The 17540-nt window shown below is 40.8% G+C and overlaps 1 protein-coding gene and 1 long non-coding RNA gene across 3 annotated transcripts; one reads left to right on the forward strand and one right to left on the reverse strand.

Annotated features, from left to right (window-relative positions):
- Positions 1-9003: 9003 nt before the first annotated feature.
- On the forward strand, positions 9004-16125 carry angptl4 (angiopoietin-like 4). 2 transcript variants are annotated; one of them, XM_058068637.1, is made up of 7 exons: positions 9012-9605; positions 10049-10159; positions 10243-10321; positions 13767-13880; positions 14070-14165; positions 14604-14888; positions 14976-16125. In XM_058068637.1, exons 1-7 carry the CDS (start codon positions 9102-9104, stop codon positions 15158-15160), a joined length of 1374 nt encoding a protein of 457 aa, XP_057924620.1. In that variant the 5' UTR covers positions 9012-9101; the 3' UTR covers positions 15161-16125. The 2 variants fall into 2 exon arrangements, with proteins under 2 accessions (XP_057924619.1, XP_057924620.1); XM_058068636.1 differs by having other exon boundaries at positions 9004-9605; positions 14604-16125.
- On the reverse strand, positions 11141-15829 carry LOC131126281 (uncharacterized). The gene is made up of 3 exons (XR_009129126.1): positions 15594-15829; positions 15241-15415; positions 11141-15155 (listed from the first exon to the last, which is right to left on the reverse strand). It is a non-coding gene; the product is annotated as an uncharacterized LOC131126281 (long non-coding RNA).
- Positions 16126-17540: the final 1415 nt, after the last annotated feature.

Here is a 17540-nt window from a genome sequence, read left to right on the forward strand (position 1 = left end):
GGCATGAGACGACAGGCTTCGTCTCTCCCATGCTGGCTAACAGGATGCACAGCAGGGAAGCCTTGGAGTCTCCGGAGGGAAAAAGAGAGGCCTCTGATTTGCACGCTCCAAACTGGGATTCAACCTGGGTCACAACTCTGAACTTTCCAAACGGGGGCCCCATAGGTTGCCGTTCATACACGCTTAACTCCGAGGTTACTGGAGGACGTTGGACGCCACTCACTCTTGCAACATCTGCTTTCTCGGCCTCCTTTTCCCCGACGTTTCATCTCTTTTCAAGCGGGTCAAGTATACCGAAAGTTGGCTTTAAGAGCTCAAAGCATCTCTAAAGCATGTCAGGTATGTTTATCTTCCTGTTTGGAAAAGCACAAGGCTTTGATTCACTACCTCTCTGGAAACGTACGAAAGCTACATCAAACCCAAAATGAACAAACATGCTCACATGAGCAAAATCAATATAAAAAGGAAGATGTGTTTTCCTAAACGAAACACTTTTATGTAAGCCAAAGAGCAAACTTCATCGTGCAAAAGTTGCAAAAACAAGATTTATTTATTTTGTATTTTTTTTAAAGGCCCAAACGCCCCCCCCCCCCCCCCCCCCCCCCCCCCCCCCCCCGTCATGCATACAGAAGACATGCCAAATGTCTTTTAGCACAATTGCCACGGAGCACAACAACAGCAGGTGCAAACACAGACAGGCGGACTGGAGAAGTGACACAGGGTCACCGGCTTGGATGCTGATTGGAGAAGAAGCAGCGTGAAAACAAAATGGAGTCAACTTTAACCCAGCACGTGTTCCTGCACTGTCAGGTGCTGATCCGCGTGCGGGCGCACATCTTAGCCGAATCAACATCCACATCCGGGAAGTGAAAACGGGCGAGGACAATACGGATCATCGGATTGTGGTTGCTAATAAAAAAACCACGATGTGCAGCTCACGCTACTGTCAATAATGGACTGTCACGACCTTCATTCAAGGGAAAGATGGTCTTGGGGTGATGACCCCAGCTGATCAAACTTGAACGGAATTTGACTAAATGATTTCATTTGACATTTTACAACAGTAACAATCAATAACTTTATTCACAATTCACACATGGCTACGTTGGCGATCATTGCAACAAACTTTTCAGAGAAACCTGACCTCAAATGACTGAAGTATCAAAAGTATCAATATTTGGATTTCAGAATCAATTTTACAGCTGGTTTGGGAATTATTGATGTTTCAGTATCCATCTGCTCATCACTACTAAAGGGCTGACTATATATAGTCAGCCCTTTATATAGACATCTATAGATGTTTCCTCAGGAAGGCATCATAAAAATTGGGCCTCTTAGGATCCCTTTAATTCATTCAATACCAAAGACGTAGTTTTCCTTTTCATAGACCCGCAAAAACGTCATGGAATGGGACATGAGAGCACTGACCGTTGGGTCAAAGGCTAGAAGAGCTAGGAGACACAGGTTAGATGCCCTCCTCTGTGTGGAGTTTGCATGTTCTCCCCTTGCATGTTCTCCGGGTACTCCGGTTTCCTCCCACATTCCAAAAACATGCTAGGTTTTTTTATTTTTATTTTTATTTTTATTTTTATTTTTATTTTTATTTTTATTTTTATTTTTATTTTTATTTTTATTTTTATTTTTATTTTTATTTTTATTTTTATTTTTATTTTTATTTTTCTCCTACCTACCTAATGTTCCATGTTCCATCTCTAGTGACTGAGTTTCTTTCACATAATATTAACACTTTTAACAAATAATGTCATTTTTCCTTAATATTTCAACAAATATTATAGTAAAATTCCAACTTTTTTCTCCAAAGGAACCAAAATCTCAGAACTGCTCAGCATGCAACGCTAATCAGTATTCCAGATCTAAGGGTGCATAAAGCTAAACAAAAGTTTTTCCACATCATATTCTTCCATGAGCATGAGAAGCCTATGAGAAGCATCATTATGAGGACTATATTTTTCCGTTGGCCTTCTTACCCGTCAGTAAACACATCATGCTGGCTTGGAAGCTCCAAAGGAGGCCAATTAGTTCATGGAATGAAGCCTAAACCACAGCAGGGACTAAAGGGGTCGTGTTCTGGAACCACAAGGGGCACAAAGCTGCACCCCTTGTGAACTCGGAGTCCATGAGACTTTAGGTCAGAGAAAAGTACAAAATGTCTTCTGGAGAGTTCCTTCATCACCCACAGCTGCTCCGCTGGAGCCAATCCCAAGATATTAGAAATATGCATTGGTTATTTCAAGAAGCCCCATTTAGCAAGGCATTTGGCGTTTCTCATAATGTACATAGTCACAGAGTTTGCTTCCATCGATGCGTACTCAAGCTCAGTCATTGTTTGAACACCAAGTTCTGCTCACACATCTTCTATTTCATGCACCACATACAGCTGCTGAGGTCAGTACAAGTGTGTATATATATTTCAAGATTGTACATTCTGTACTTTTCCACATCCGTCCAGAGAGGAGCATGAAGAAGATCTTCCAGGACTTCAAGCCAGTGTCATGACAAAGACATGCTAGCTTCCCATACCTTGATTTATTTGTGGCTGCTCCCAGTTCACAGGCATAACACACACTTGGCATGATGTGGGGACACTGTAGGACTGCCCCAAACTTTTCGGGACCTGAGGCTGTTTTGCCACGTGTTAGCACGATAGCCGTTAGCATGTTAGCATTTTAGCTAATTTACTCAAGTTTAAAGGCATAACACACACTTGGCATGATGTGGGGACACTGTAGGACTGCCCCAAACTTTTCGGGACCTGAGGCTGTTTTGCCACGTGTTAGCACGATAGCCGTTAGCATGTTAGCATTTTAGCAAATTTACTCAAGTTTAAAGGCAAATACACACTTGGCATGATGTGGGGGCACTATGGGACTGCATCAACCTTTTCCGTACTTGAGGCTTTCTTGCTAGGTGCTACCGCGGTAGCCGTTGGCACACCGGGCCCGAGGTTCACAGCACAGGTGGCCAGTCCATCAAAATTTACGCGGGAATTTTCTAGTTATTATTGTTATGATTCAATTATGATTCCAAAAGTACGTTGTCCTAACCATCAGACATGTGCGACAACATGACTTTATATTGCTATGTGTTCCTTTTGTAAAACAATAACAATATAACACAACATGCTAACTCTTGTCAGTATGAAGGCCATGAAACAGGAACAAAAGGGAACTCTGACTTGTGTATGTTTGACACCACTGGGGGGCGATAGTGGGCTGTAGCAGCAGCACCCATCACTCACCTCTTTTATGGAAGACCTGGTGACATCTGAGGGAAAACTGGTGCAAATAATACAGTGTTAATAAAATCTGTGAAGCTGGTCAAAGTAGCACGGAATCTAATTTCCCACAGTTCCTAAAGTATTCATTCACGGCATCACATTAGAGCAAAGGAACATTTAAGTCTACATCAGTTCTGACATTTGATCCTCACCATTTATTTTCATTCATTCAAATCATTCATTCATTCATTTTCTACCGCTCTTTCCTCACGAGGGTCGCTGGAGGTGCTGGAGCCTATCCCAGCTGTCTTGGGGTAAGAGGCGGGGTACACCCTGGACTGGTGGCCAGCCAATCCCAGGGCACATATAGACAAACAACCATTCACACTCACATTCATACCTATGGACAATTTGGAGTGGCCAATTAACCTAGCATGTTTTTGGAATGTGGGAGGAAACCGGAGTACCGGGAGAAATCTCACACGCTAACCACTCGACCACCGTGCCACCCCATTCATTCAAATATTGAACACAATTATTAGGTTAATTCATTTTTATAGTAGTTCCTATGTATTTTCCATGCACTCACAATGGCTACGGTTTAGGTTTAAGCCTGCATGTGAATTTTGGGAAAAATGTAACAATTGTGATCAAGTAGAGTCCCAAATACATGCCTCGTTTATGGGCATTGACCATTCAACACTGATATCCTTTCTGCTCTGTACTCCTTGCGCCGTGAGGTTTTCAGGCACACTCGTAATTGTGAGCATTCATCTTTATTCCGTACCTCCTATTACAATTGTTATACAATACATGCATGGTGACTCCTATAATACAAGGCTAACTGGTTGAATGGAATATGATGGCACTTTCCGAGCACCCAAATGCAAGAAAATATGACTTGAATTGACGCTCAGCCGATACCAGTGAAGTAGTGGGATGTAACGTTTACTGAAATAAAGACTGATTGATCACTGCGACCTGAAATCAGCTGATTGAGCAGAAGTGAATGAAGTGTGTTTGCGTGAGAGTTGCTGTCAATAACAGAATGTGTTTCAACACGTATTACGAAGATGTGTTCAGGCCCTGAGGAAAAAAAACATTTGGCAATTCATCTCTATTTTGTAACAATTATGCAATAAATTGGTATAAATGAAAAAAATACAAAAACAGATTTATTATAACATATTTAATTGAGACTATTGAAGTTAAATAGGAATTATTTCCATTGCCTGGAACATGACTAAGAAGTTGGGGGGGGGGGGGGGGGGGGGGGGGGGGATTTACAGATGTTCTGTGCTCGGAATCTGGGTAAAAGGTCAGCATGCCGGTGGAGATGGGAGCGGCCATTTTGGGAAATTGAATAAGCAGCTGTGCTGAGGTGCAGCGTCGCCACGGATCAGTAAGTTGGACGTATGGATTGTAGGCAGTCTCCACCTAGTCTACACGTGATACAAGCTTGCAGTGTTCATTGAATAGATAATATATCAGAATAATACGACAATTCTAAGTCAAAACAAAGAAAAATGTTACAAAAATGATACAATACGTAAACAATTCCAAAAAAGACAACATACATGTTGTATTATCTATTTTCATATATGAATATGGGCAATCAGAGCATAAACATTGAATAAAAATAAAAGTTGTCCTGTTGTTAAAGACCATTAGGAAATCCGTATCCTGTCCAGCCAATCCAAACTTGTCTGTTTGGCCTCTACTGTATCATTCCATGGAATCGAGTCCCCTAACAAAGCACCATACTGCATTATTTTATTCAGTGTGACTGCTAAATAACCCGCCACGGGGCCAAAGAAAGTTGCCACTTTTGCCACTTTGCTTCACTCTATCAAGGTTTTTCCAAAATATATTAACTAATAATTAAAGTTTCAAGGTTGAATATGGCTTATTATTAGCATTAATCATATTCAAGCACAAAAGTGGCTAAATGAATAAAATACGCTGTGAATGCTACAGAGGGATGTTCCAATTGGGATTTTATGCTGCCGATCCCAATAATCCAAGAGTGAAATCAGCCGATACCGATCGGTGGCCGATACTGATCGGTGGCCGATACCGATGATCGGTGGCCGATACCGATGATCGGTGGCCGATACCGACGATCGGTGGCTGATACCGATTGGTGGCAGATACCGATCGTTCGGAGCACCCTTAGTATGTACTATTCTACACTAGTCACTATAACATTACTGATTGGTGGCCGATACCGATGATCGGTGGCCGATACCGATCGGCGGCCGATGCCGATCGGTGGCCGATCCCGATCGGCGGCCGATACCGATCGATGGCCGATACCGATCGGTGGCCGATACCAATCGGTGGCCGATACCGATCGTTCGGAGCACCCCTAGTATGTACAATTCTACACTAGTCACTACAACATTACTGTAATGTTCGGTGAGATACACACACACACACCAGATTGATGATTGTTGGAATAACAGGTTTGAAACATCTCACAAAAGCCACAATCATTTGTAATAATATCTACTTTTGTCCCGAAACCCACGCTAAGTAACAACTCTGAACCCCCAACATGTCTTAAAAGGCTTATTTTGTCTTATTATGTTTACTATATTTGGTAATAGGAGCGTAAAGGTGATTATAGGGTTGTTAGTTTATCTCAAGAGGGCTCTAATAATATTAAAAACTGTATTCAGAAGCTCTTAAAAAAGTTTTTTATGCCCTACTTATATATTTACATAGTATTGTATAGTATTTATAGTATTCCATTTAAAAATAAATGTCCAACTCTCAGTTTCCGATACCGATATCAGCTAATACCGATATGTGTAACATGACATATCTCCTGTGGTGGAAAAGCATTTTTTTAATATCGGTTTTCATGATCAGGAAGAAATCCGATACCGATATCAACTGATATGGCATTTTTATATATAAAAATGATATCAGGCCGATAACTATCGGTACAGATAATTGTAATATGTAACCTTGCTCACGGGCGGCACGGTGGTCTAGGGGTTAGCGCACAGACCTCACAGCTAGGAGACCAGGGTTCAATTCCACCCTCGGCCATCTCTGTGTGGAGTTTGCATGTTCTCCCCGTGCATGCGTGGGTTTTCTCCGGGTACTCCGGTTTCCTCCCACATTCCAAAAACATGCTAGGTTAATTGGCCACTCCAAATTGTCCATAGGTATGAATGTGAGTGTGAATGGTTGTTTGTCTATATGTGCCCTGTGATTGGCTGGCGACCAGTCCAGGGTGTACCCCGCCTTACGCCCCAAGACAGCTGGGATAGGCTCCAGCACCCCCCGCGACCCTTGTGAGGAAAAAGCGGTAGAAAATGAATGAATGAATGAACCTTGCTCACGTATACATACTATAGTTTTGTAAACAAATACTACACTATTTTTAGGTACTAATAAAGTGTCTGTCTAGTATTATTCTTATAAGGTGATACTTCAGATACTTCAGCATGACCATCATTTATATACAGATGTCATGTTTTGAAGTAATCCAACAATTGGAAAATCTGAATTTTTCCCAGCCTTTGTTTAGAAAAACAAAGCAAAAAAGAGCTTTTTTAAATTAGCTTTATTAGGAACAAATGTTTCCTGTAAAAGAGGATCATTTTTGCCAGGAACTCTTTGGCTGCCCTAGTGGAAAAAACCCCACACGGTGCCAAGCCTTTTGTGAGCATAGAGCATGTTTGTCACATTCCAGACACATAAGCGAGGGCCTGTAATTCTTCGGCATCGACGTTTGCCCTGCAGCACTGTCAGCACTCCGCAGTTACCTTTCACCTACTTAGTCTGGGTTGAGCACAGGAGAGGGTTAAAGGCTCTGTCTTTGTGGTGTGGTCCAGCATCACGTACAGCTCCCAGCAGAGGTTGTAAAAAGGGAGGGGGGGGACAAAAAGCTTGTAATGTGGCCCGTTTCTGTGCTGTGAACTTTCCCCTAATTCTCACAGTGCTCTCAGTAGACCCATCATGAAGAATGTACACGTTCCTTATATACTCGGAGGTATCATCAGGACTTCATTACAGCACGTGGGAACATCATATGTACCTCCTGTGATGCTTTATAAGTACATGCTTCATTGGGACTTCAACCTAACATATTTTCATTCATTGTGTTGACATACAAAACGGGAATTTACATTTTCTTCAAGTTTCCATCATCAATTCATGCTGATGAACTCATTTCAATTACTAACACTGGTACTGATATTATTTAATAGTATAGTATATATAATAATAATAATATAATAATAGTATATAATATACGCTACTTCAGTGTGGAGGAAGCCCATGAACCGTCAAAAGTAGGGATATCAGCATAAAAATGTGATATCGGTTGATAACAAAATCAGATTTTTTTCCCAATCATGACAACCGACATTTTAAAAAAGTGATGTATACAACACATATGTTTATTCCACAGATATCGGTATCGAATGATATTGGTATCGTATGATATCAGTATCGGAAATTGGCAATTGGACAATATCGGACATCCCTAGCCAAAAGGCAAATCCATTCCATAACTCCTGCATCAATTTCAGCACAATTTAGCATAAAAGATATTAGCATAAAAATGTGATATCGGTCGATAACGGTATCAGATTTTTTTTCCTGATCATTTTTTTAAAATGCTGTATACTACACATATGTGTTCATTCCACCACAGGAGATGTGTCATGTTACAAATATGAGTATCGGATGATATCGGTATCAGATCAGACATCCCTAGCCAAAAGGCAAATAAATCCATTCCATGACTCTTGCAATAATTTCAGCAGATTTTCTCTCAAAAGGACAAAACATCAAGTGAATTCATCTGTTCCAGCTTCAAATTGTCACCATCATCACCATGGGTGTAAAGTGGGATTAACCAAAATTGAGTCAAATTTATGTAAATGCCCTAATTATATTATTATATTATTATAGCCGGGGGTTAATTCAATAGAATGCCTTTTATCATCACTATACACATTCATTCATTCATTCATTCATTCATTCATTTTCTACCGCTTATCCTCACGAGGGTCGTCGGGGGTGCTGGAGCCAATTCCAGCTGTCTTCGAGCGAGAGGTCCACCCTGGACTGGTGGCCAGCCAATCACAGGGCACATATAGACAAACAACCATTCACACTCACATTCATACCTATGGACAATTTGGAGTGGCTAATTAACCTAGCATGTTTTTGGCCTCTACATGGCCATTTCATTTGAATTTGACTCAACAAAAATCATCATTTTTTTTAAACTTTAACAATAATGTAGAGTACATGAGAACATGAATTCAATCACATGTGCAGGAAAAGTTAAATACTGAAGTAACTATGGTGCATTCAAAGACCGTCCAACAAAGTGCGACATCTCACTGCTAGGTAAAAAAACAGTGTTAATGAAGCATAACGACACATTTGCTGGTGCTGAATGCTATTCATAAATGATCAGCAACTTTGTGTGAATGAATTTTATCTGTGGAAAAAACTCTCAATTCCCCCCCCCCCCCCCCCCAAATTTGCCCATCCCTGTCTTAGAGGAGGAATCACACATTTACAGTTAGCGTCTTCCAAAGGAGACAGTGGCTTTGTTATATCACGAGCCCCCTCCGCCTCTGACATGAATGGTTAACAGAGGGGTGGAGGAGGGAGCGAAATCTGAGCGAGGGCGCCCCCCCCCCGCCCCCCCCCCCGCCCCCCCCCCCCCTTCTCCTGAGAGAGCCAATGGCGATGAGCTCCCAGCTTCGACTTGAGGGCTGTGGAAGTATATAACTGCTGTGCTTGGACCGTCTAGCCAGGAGCTGCAGCTCTTACATACAAGCAAGCTAAAAAAAAACTGCAAACAAGAGCCCAGATTTCCGCATCTACAATGAAGACCACGCTGGCAACTCTGACTCTGTGCCTGGTGCTCCTCATGGCTGCAGGCTTCCCATTCGAGGGGAAAGGGGGCTCGGCATCCGGCGGCGCCTCCAAGGAGAAGCGTGTACAGTTTGCAGCCTGGGATGATGTCAATGTCATCGCCCACGGCCTCCTGCAGCTAGGCCAGGGGCTCAAGGAGCACGTGGACAAAACCAAAGTCCAGATGAGGGACATCTACACCAAGCTGAAGGTGTATAACCGCACCATCAGCGAGCTGGGCAAAGAGAGCCAGAGGCTGCAGGCGGACGGGGAGGCCCTGAAGGCTCGAGCCGGTGGAGTGGAGGACAGAGAGGGGCAGCTCCTCAATGTCACGGCCGAGTTGCAGGAGAAGATGGAGGAGATGCAGCAGGAGAGGAGGGCTGTGAGCGAGAGGGTGAGCCGGCTGGAGGAGAAAGCGGACAACATGATTCCGGGAGATGCTGCCAAGAACTCCAGTGACGCACACAACATCCAGGTAAGGCTGGACGCCGATTTCATGTGTGAACAAGCTGTGCTGTTCTTCCAGTGGGTTCAAACGCAGTCACGCAGAGAACAAGCAATAGGTGGTGCCATGGGGGGTTGGGGTTGAGAGGGTTGTCACTTAGGGAGAACGTGTGGTACGTGCATGGAAACACAAGGCAGCACACAAAGGCCTCAGCTGCAAAGTGGAACTAACTTTTCCAAATGAATTGGTTTTTTCATACTCTAACTTTATGGTGCAACTTCACAAGCAATGTGTGTGTGCATGTGTGTGTGTGTGTGTGTGAGATCAGAGGCTTTTGTGCAAAATGCTCTCAATGGAGTTACATAACCACTTGTGGGTCGCTTAGAGAGAGCCTGCAAATTGTCAATGGGGGTTAATGTACAGCCATTATTATAAGGCCACCATTTTAAATGTATGCGTATGTTTCCTATTAGATGATGCTGGAGGCTCAAAACAGACGCATCGATGATCTGATGGGACGTATCAGACTCCAACAGGAGAAGCTTGACAAGCAGAACGTGCGCATTAGAACCCTGCAAAGTCAGGTCCGAACCCGTGTTTTGTTTTTGTTTTTTTCCCTGCACAGCGTCATTCATTCGTTCATCATTCATTTCATTTTTGTCTTCAGATCCAGCAGACGAGGCAGAGGTCGTTCCCACAGAACACTCCTTCGAGTGGCGTGTCCGAGCAACGCGACTCACCAGTCGGTAAGTAACGCCAAAGAGCGTCCGAAATCCGCCTTAAGTCAAGTGCACAAAATCTGCCGCCAAATGTGGCTGGCCATCTGTTTAGTGAAGCTGGAAAAGAAGCTTACATCACAGGCAATTACAATCAAGGAATCTAATCAATTTTGGGGCGCACGCTTCGCTGCTCAGCTTGACTCCAGACACTTGGCAGATGATGATGTACTCCACAAGAAAAACAATGGCGATAACGTACACAAAATGACAGTAGTTCATGAGCAACGAACCCCTAACCGCTACTCATTAGATCCGCATTAGCTTTTCATTAGTTCCTCAGTAACTACTTTATTTGTGTGTTCAGTTTTAGCTAAGTACTAATATTAAATAAGGAGTATTAAAATAACAACCTGACATTTCGAGGTTAACGTCGGCAATTTTCAAGAATAAGGCCGTAAATTTACGAGAAATAATGTCAAACATTTTCGAGAAAAAAGTCAATTTAATAAATTTTGTAGAATAAAGTCATAACTATTCCAGGAAAAAGAAGTTCGTAAATTTGTGAAAATAAAGTTGTAAATTTACAAGAAATAAAGTCATAAATTTGTGAAAAAAAAGTTGTACATTTAGGAAAATAAGGTCATAAATATTCCAGGAAAAAGAAGTTCATAAATGTACAAAATTTAAGTCGCAAATTTTCAAGAGTAAAGTCCAAAATTAACGAGAAATCAAATCATAAATCTGCAAGATATTTTATTTGCAAATTTATGAGAATAAAATCATAAATATTCCAGAAAAATTAGAAATTAATTAAATTAATTAAATTTACTAGAACAAAGTTGTTAATTTATGAGAAATAAAGTCAGAAATTAGCAAGAAAAAACTTTGTACATTCATAAGAATAAAGTCATAAATATTCCAGGAAAGAGAAGTTTGTAAATTTACGATAATAAAATCATTAATTTGCGAGAAAAGAGTAGTAAATTTACAACAAAAAAATGAATTTAATTAATCATAAATTTACAAACTTATGATTAATTAAATTCACACATTTGTGAGAAAAAAAAGTTCTACACTTACACGAATAAAGCCACAAATATTCCGAGACAAAGAAGTTACAACTTCATGCTTGTAAATTTACGAAAAATAAAGTCATACATTTGCAAGAAAAAAAGAATAAAGTTGTAAGTTTACGAGAAATAAAGTCCTAAATTTGTGAGGAAAAAAAAGTTGTAAATTTATGAAAACAAAGCCCTAAATATTGCAGGAAAGAGAAGTTTGTAAATTTACGAGAAAAAAAGTCATGAATATTCCAGGAAAAAGAGGTTTGCAGATTTCCAAGAATAAAGTCATACATTTTCAAGATGGAAATAGTAAATTTATGAGAAAGAACGTTGCTAATTTACAAGAATAAAGTCATAAATACTCCAGGGAAAAAAGTTATTTTTTTAATTATAACGTGGCAGCAAAACAGAGCAGTTGAGCACAGATTAGCATGTCTAGCCTTACAACTTTATTCTTGCAAGATTACGGGATTTTTCTCGTAAATTTACGACTTCACTCTGGAAATGTCCAAATATTTTAATGGACTTGTCATAATAGGCATTACCTGAGACAGCTATGAAAAGGGGGCAAAGGTGATATTCTTACTTCTTTTTTCATAAATTTCCGACTTTATTGTTGAAATCAATGTGGCCCTAATACTCCGTGGTAACATACATCAGCAAAAAAGCTGTGTGAATATAAGAAAGTGAAGATATACTCACGAAGTAGGTGAAAGGTAGCCGAGGCATCACCAAAGAGTTATGACATCAGCACTAACAAAGACAAAAAGCACACAGGATTATTTGGCAAAGTGTCAAGTAGGGAAAGGTTCGTTGGTCTCACCAATGTTCAGTTGGGATCACACCCGGAGATCCGATTATACTCCCACCCATTTCTTATTGTTTTCCTAGATTACACTTTGTTCTCCACGCGCCTGTAAATGTGACGGTGAACTTTGTACACACATTCTCCACTTTAAGCGAAACATCCCACTTCCCATTCATCTGTACATCCCTCAAGAGTGAGTAACCTTTGCCCCAGTTCTGTCAGGGAGTCAGACATCCCTCCTCCTCCTCCTCCTCCTCCTCCTCCTCTGCACACCCGCTCCCTGCAAACAACACCACCTCCTCTTAGTGCTCCCATTTTTAAAATGACTCAGAAGTATGTTAAAGTTCAGGAGAACCCCCGGACCTGAGGCGGAACAGGGTCACCACTGGCCAAGGGTTCATGCTTGTGGGTTAAAGGTCATTGGGCTTCAACTGGAACAATAAAAACAAACCAAAATAGCCGAGACTATGAAATCATATATTATATATAGTTAAAAATAATAATAATAGTGATTATTATCATAAACTAGTGTAATAACTGCTTTTATAGTGTGGATGGCAATAGTTAATTAAGGATTAATTGATGATTAATCGATGACCCAATTAATCAACAATGTTATTTTAATTCAAATAGGTATAATAGTTCAAATGTGAATATTTTTTAATTTTCTTCATCATACATGAAAGTATTATCTTTGTGTTTTAGCCAAAACAAGATATTCAGACATATCAGCTTTGACTTTGGAAAACAGTGATGGGCAGGTCTGCCTCTTTTCTGATAAAGAGGCGTAAAATAAAAATGTTTTTTTTTTAAATGACAAAACATTGAATAAAAATTGTTAAATTACCAATTAAAAATGTAATTGTAAATGCATTTTTCCACAAATATTTATTAATTTTTACAAATGTTTTGTAAATTTAAAAAAAAAATCAGGAAATAGCTTTTTTATAGTTTTGTATTTTCCTTTTTTTTGTTTAAATTTCTAATAACAAAAAAAACATTTGATGACATCATCATTGGCTAAATGGTTTCTAAGTGAGTCTTAGCCTTCCTTTTTTAGGCACATTACAGCTATAATTGGCTCCAGCTTCACCAATATCACCCCCACACAACCACCACAACAACACTCCCCCCATTCACCCCCCCCCCCCCCTCCAGTCACTCACGCTGCATGCGGCGAGCACGCACTGGCCATGCAGCAGCCATGCACGCCTACGTCAGCGACATGCTGCTGTGCACGTGAGAAAGGCATGGCAACCTGAGGGAGTTGGAGGGGGGGGGGGGGGGGAGTTAGGAAGAGGAGGAGGGGGAGGGTTGGCAATGTAAAGTGATTTGATAGGGGAAGCCTTGCATGGGAACTGGGAGAAAGGTCATATTTCTAGCAGGGAGAATTTCTCACACAATCTCTGCATTGGTTGCCATTGCTGGGGCAAAGAGTTCAGACATGATGTTCCAGCAACACACGTCCTGATATCACCATCGGAACGATAAGAAGCGCTATTTACAAAGTTTGTGAGTGACCCACTTTATATGACTAGTGCATTAAATGCTGCAATTGCCTGTTTTGTCTTCAATTTTCTTTGCGTGCTTCTTCCAACAGAGATGCCATCAGACTGCCATGAGCTCTTCCTGCGAGGCGACATCACCAGCGGGGTGTACACCATCCAGCCACACAACAGCGAGCCTTTTAACGTCTTCTGTGAGATGACAGCTGGTGAGTGCACTTTCATCACTTATTCTTACTGTGGCTTGGACCACACCAGACCTTACAATATACATCATTGCTATTTTTATTGAAAGATTCCTTTGGGATGAGTAACTGTACCACCAGCAGTACCGCAGATTGAGAAGCAGTAGTTTAAAAAAAACATTTCATTTAATATGCGGCTTTTTTTCTGTCTAGATGGCGGATGGACGGTGATCCAAAAACGGCAGGATGGCTCTGTGGATTTTGACCAGCTATGGGACGCCTACAAGCAAGGCTTTGGCACTCTGAATGGTAAATATTAACTCAAACAAGCCTTTTTCTTGATTTTTGAACAAGGGCTTTCACAAGATTAATATTTCTTGTTCCGAAAAATCATAAATAAATCAATTAATGACATAGAAAATGAAAATAAACTGGCTAATTTTGCCGGAATCCATATATTGTCTATTTTGCCGCATCTCTCACCTCTAAAAAAGGCAGCAGGAAGAACGTTTACTGTGCTTTGCGTTCAACACCTACACTTCTTATAGAACAAAAGTGTTCCATAGAACAATGGAGTGAGAGCTCCATTGTTAGGGGTAGGCGGGGCCGCTAGGATATACATTCACAGCAGTGCAGCAAGGCATGTCGTAGAAATTAGGCTGAACTCATCTTGCATGGAAAAAGGCAATTACTTGATAGTTTGAAGCTAAACTGACCGACTCTTTCTCCTTTCCCTGTCTCGCCTAGGAGAGTTCTGGTTGGGACTGGAAAAGATCCATTCCATAACCAAAGATGGCGGCTACATCCTAAAAATCAAGCTATCCGACTGGGGGAATGATTTGGCATCCATCCGCCTCCCCTTCCGACTGGGCGGAGAGGAGACCAAGTACTCCCTCCACATTCAGGAGACCGACACCTTCAGTCCTTTGGAAAGCTCCTTGGGTTCCGACGCCACTTCTGGCCTGCCTTTCTCCACTCAAGACCAAGACAACGACCGAAAAAAAGACACCAACTGCGCCAAACATCTGTCCGGTGAGCACCTCATTCCGTGGAGGTTCTTCCTCCAGAGGAGCTCCACTCAATCCACACCTAACCTGCTTCCCTCCTTTGCACCCATAGGTGGCTGGTGGTTCAGTAACTGCGGTCAGTCCAATCTTAACGGGAAATTCTTCCAGAGCCCACCGCCCAAACAGAGGCATCAGAGAAAACAGGGAATCTTCTGGAAGACCTGGAGGGGCCGCTACTACCCTCTCAAGTTCAGCATGATGATGATCGCCCCCGCTGTGATGGAGAGAAAGTCTTAAAGAGACACACACAGTAGACTTAGTCAAGACAAAGAGTGGGGGAAAGATGTCGCTTTATTCTTTTGGTGAAGAGGTCCTACCTCCGCCAAGGCCCTCAGAATAGAAGCCGGACGAGCACTCTCCTTCCCTGCCACAGAGAGGAGCAAAGGCTTAAGACGTCACTTCCTCCTTCCTCAAAGAGCAAGCTCCGGCATGTCTGCTACGGCGCCAAAAGCCTCCAAGAATTTTCCAACAAGTGGAGACTCATCAGGAAGCCTGAGAAGTCAGAGCAAATCCAAATGACTCCCTTTCTTTGCAAGCGTCATGGTATGAGACGCGCAATGCGGGCAGATTACGTGTTTTGTTTTTAGAAGGCCAGTGGTGTCATTTGTGAGCATGATGAAATTAAATGGTTCTTTTGGAAAGTCACTGTACACTGTTTGAAGACGCTTACGCTGTTAAGATGGATGTCGGCTCCCTATCATCTTGTTATTCAGCTCCGAACCGTAGTAAGGGCGACCTGGCTTCAGCAGAGATGGAAATATTACCTGTTGCTTCCAATTAGCTTTTTTAGTTCAACATCCATACCGTCTTTTCTCTCTCGCGCTCTTCCTGGTCATGCAAGGTCCCGCTACATAGCTGCCCAAGGCAATGCCTGTAACAATCTCACATCTTTTCCAAAACAGCGATTTCTGTCGTATTCTTCGCTATTTTTTATGTGGAGCAACATTTTAAGTCATATTGACTTTGTTCAATTGTACGCATAGTGAAACAAGGAATGTCTTATGATCTGTGTCACGTTGTTGTTCACTTTTCTTATTTAAATACTGTAAAAAAAAAAAAACACACACACACAAAGTCAAATATTATCATATATTTCCGTGTTGTTTGTAATTTATATTGTATATGTTGTGTTTGGTTGGATGTAAATGTGTTTTTTTAAGAGACAAATGGCTACAAGAAGCCAATAAAATGGATTAAATTCAGTTTTCAGTTGTTTGTGTTGTTTAAAAACTAGCCCAAAATAGGACAATTTAAATTGTACACATTAAAATAAGGCAGCAGAACCATGTGACTTTTCTCAACCAATCAGAAAGATTGGTATATAATTTTTTTATTACATGTATTAAAGTACATTATATTATTTATTTTGTCTGCATTTTTGTAAAAAAAAAAAAAAAAATATATATATATATATATATATATATATATATATATATATATATATATATATATATATATATATGTTTTTATATATATATTATATATACATTTTATATATAAAAAATATAAATATATATATATATATATATATATATATATATATATATATATATATATATTATGATTTTTGGGAACATTAGGAACAAGTACACAAGTAATTTAATTAATTAATTAATTAATATTAATTACACATTCATTAATGAAATATGTGGGATTTTTGTATGTGTAGGGCTAAGGTAGAGACATAATGCTTCATGGTATAAAATAATAGCAATCATGCATACATAGTACATATATACATACACTAACAGTGAATATTATATGAGTCACCTTCTCATATAATAACATGAATAAGCGTCCCGAAACTTTTGATAATGTATAAACTGATACATCATCATTTTAGAGGGGCCTTTTATTGTGGCCAGCCTATGGCAATAATCATGCTGTCTACTCATCACCTTGATATGCTGCCCGTGTGTTGGATGGATTCTCTCTGCAAAGGAGTAGAGCAGATTTAGACAGATTTGTCAACATAAGCATTATTAACATGTTAACAACATTAACGTATAAGCAAGCACCGTCTCTCCCCAGTACCTCCTCATTAATGTGTGTCATCCACTAGTGAGCAGCATCAACCTCTTGAGGAAGGAAAGCCTTCTCTCAAGCGACCCTGCAGGTTTTTGGTTTGTTGTTTTTGCAACCACAGGTTCAAGTCCAGGATGTCCTGTGGCACATTTAATATTTGGCTCAAGGAAAGTGTGAGCGCTTGCACCATGACTGGAAAAACATAGTACACTTTCACTTTGAGTACCTTTACAGAAAAGAGAAGCAGGTTCAAGACGTTTTAGCTTTAGTCCATATGTTAGATTAATGCCAACATGAAAGAGTTTCATTCTATTCTTATGCGGTAAATATTCTAACGTGTTAACTGAGTCCACCCCCTGCCTGAGGCTGAGCAGCATTCAGGTTACAAATAAATGGGCAGCAATTCCCAGCCATCACACCTATGTGTTATCAGCACCCCTATTATCAAAAGGTTGCCATGGAAACTGTCATCCACACAACTGAGGAGCACAGACACAGCCACTATTTGTGTTGCAATTAGCGTTATTGGTGTATAGTCAAGATACATTGTCAGGAAGACCGCAGCAGAAGAAAATTAGTGATTGATTCATCC

Source organism: Doryrhamphus excisus, chromosome 3, assembly GCF_030265055.1.
Source record: "Doryrhamphus excisus isolate RoL2022-K1 chromosome 3, RoL_Dexc_1.0, whole genome shotgun sequence".
NCBI lineage: Eukaryota > Metazoa > Chordata > Actinopteri > Syngnathiformes > Syngnathidae > Doryrhamphus > Doryrhamphus excisus.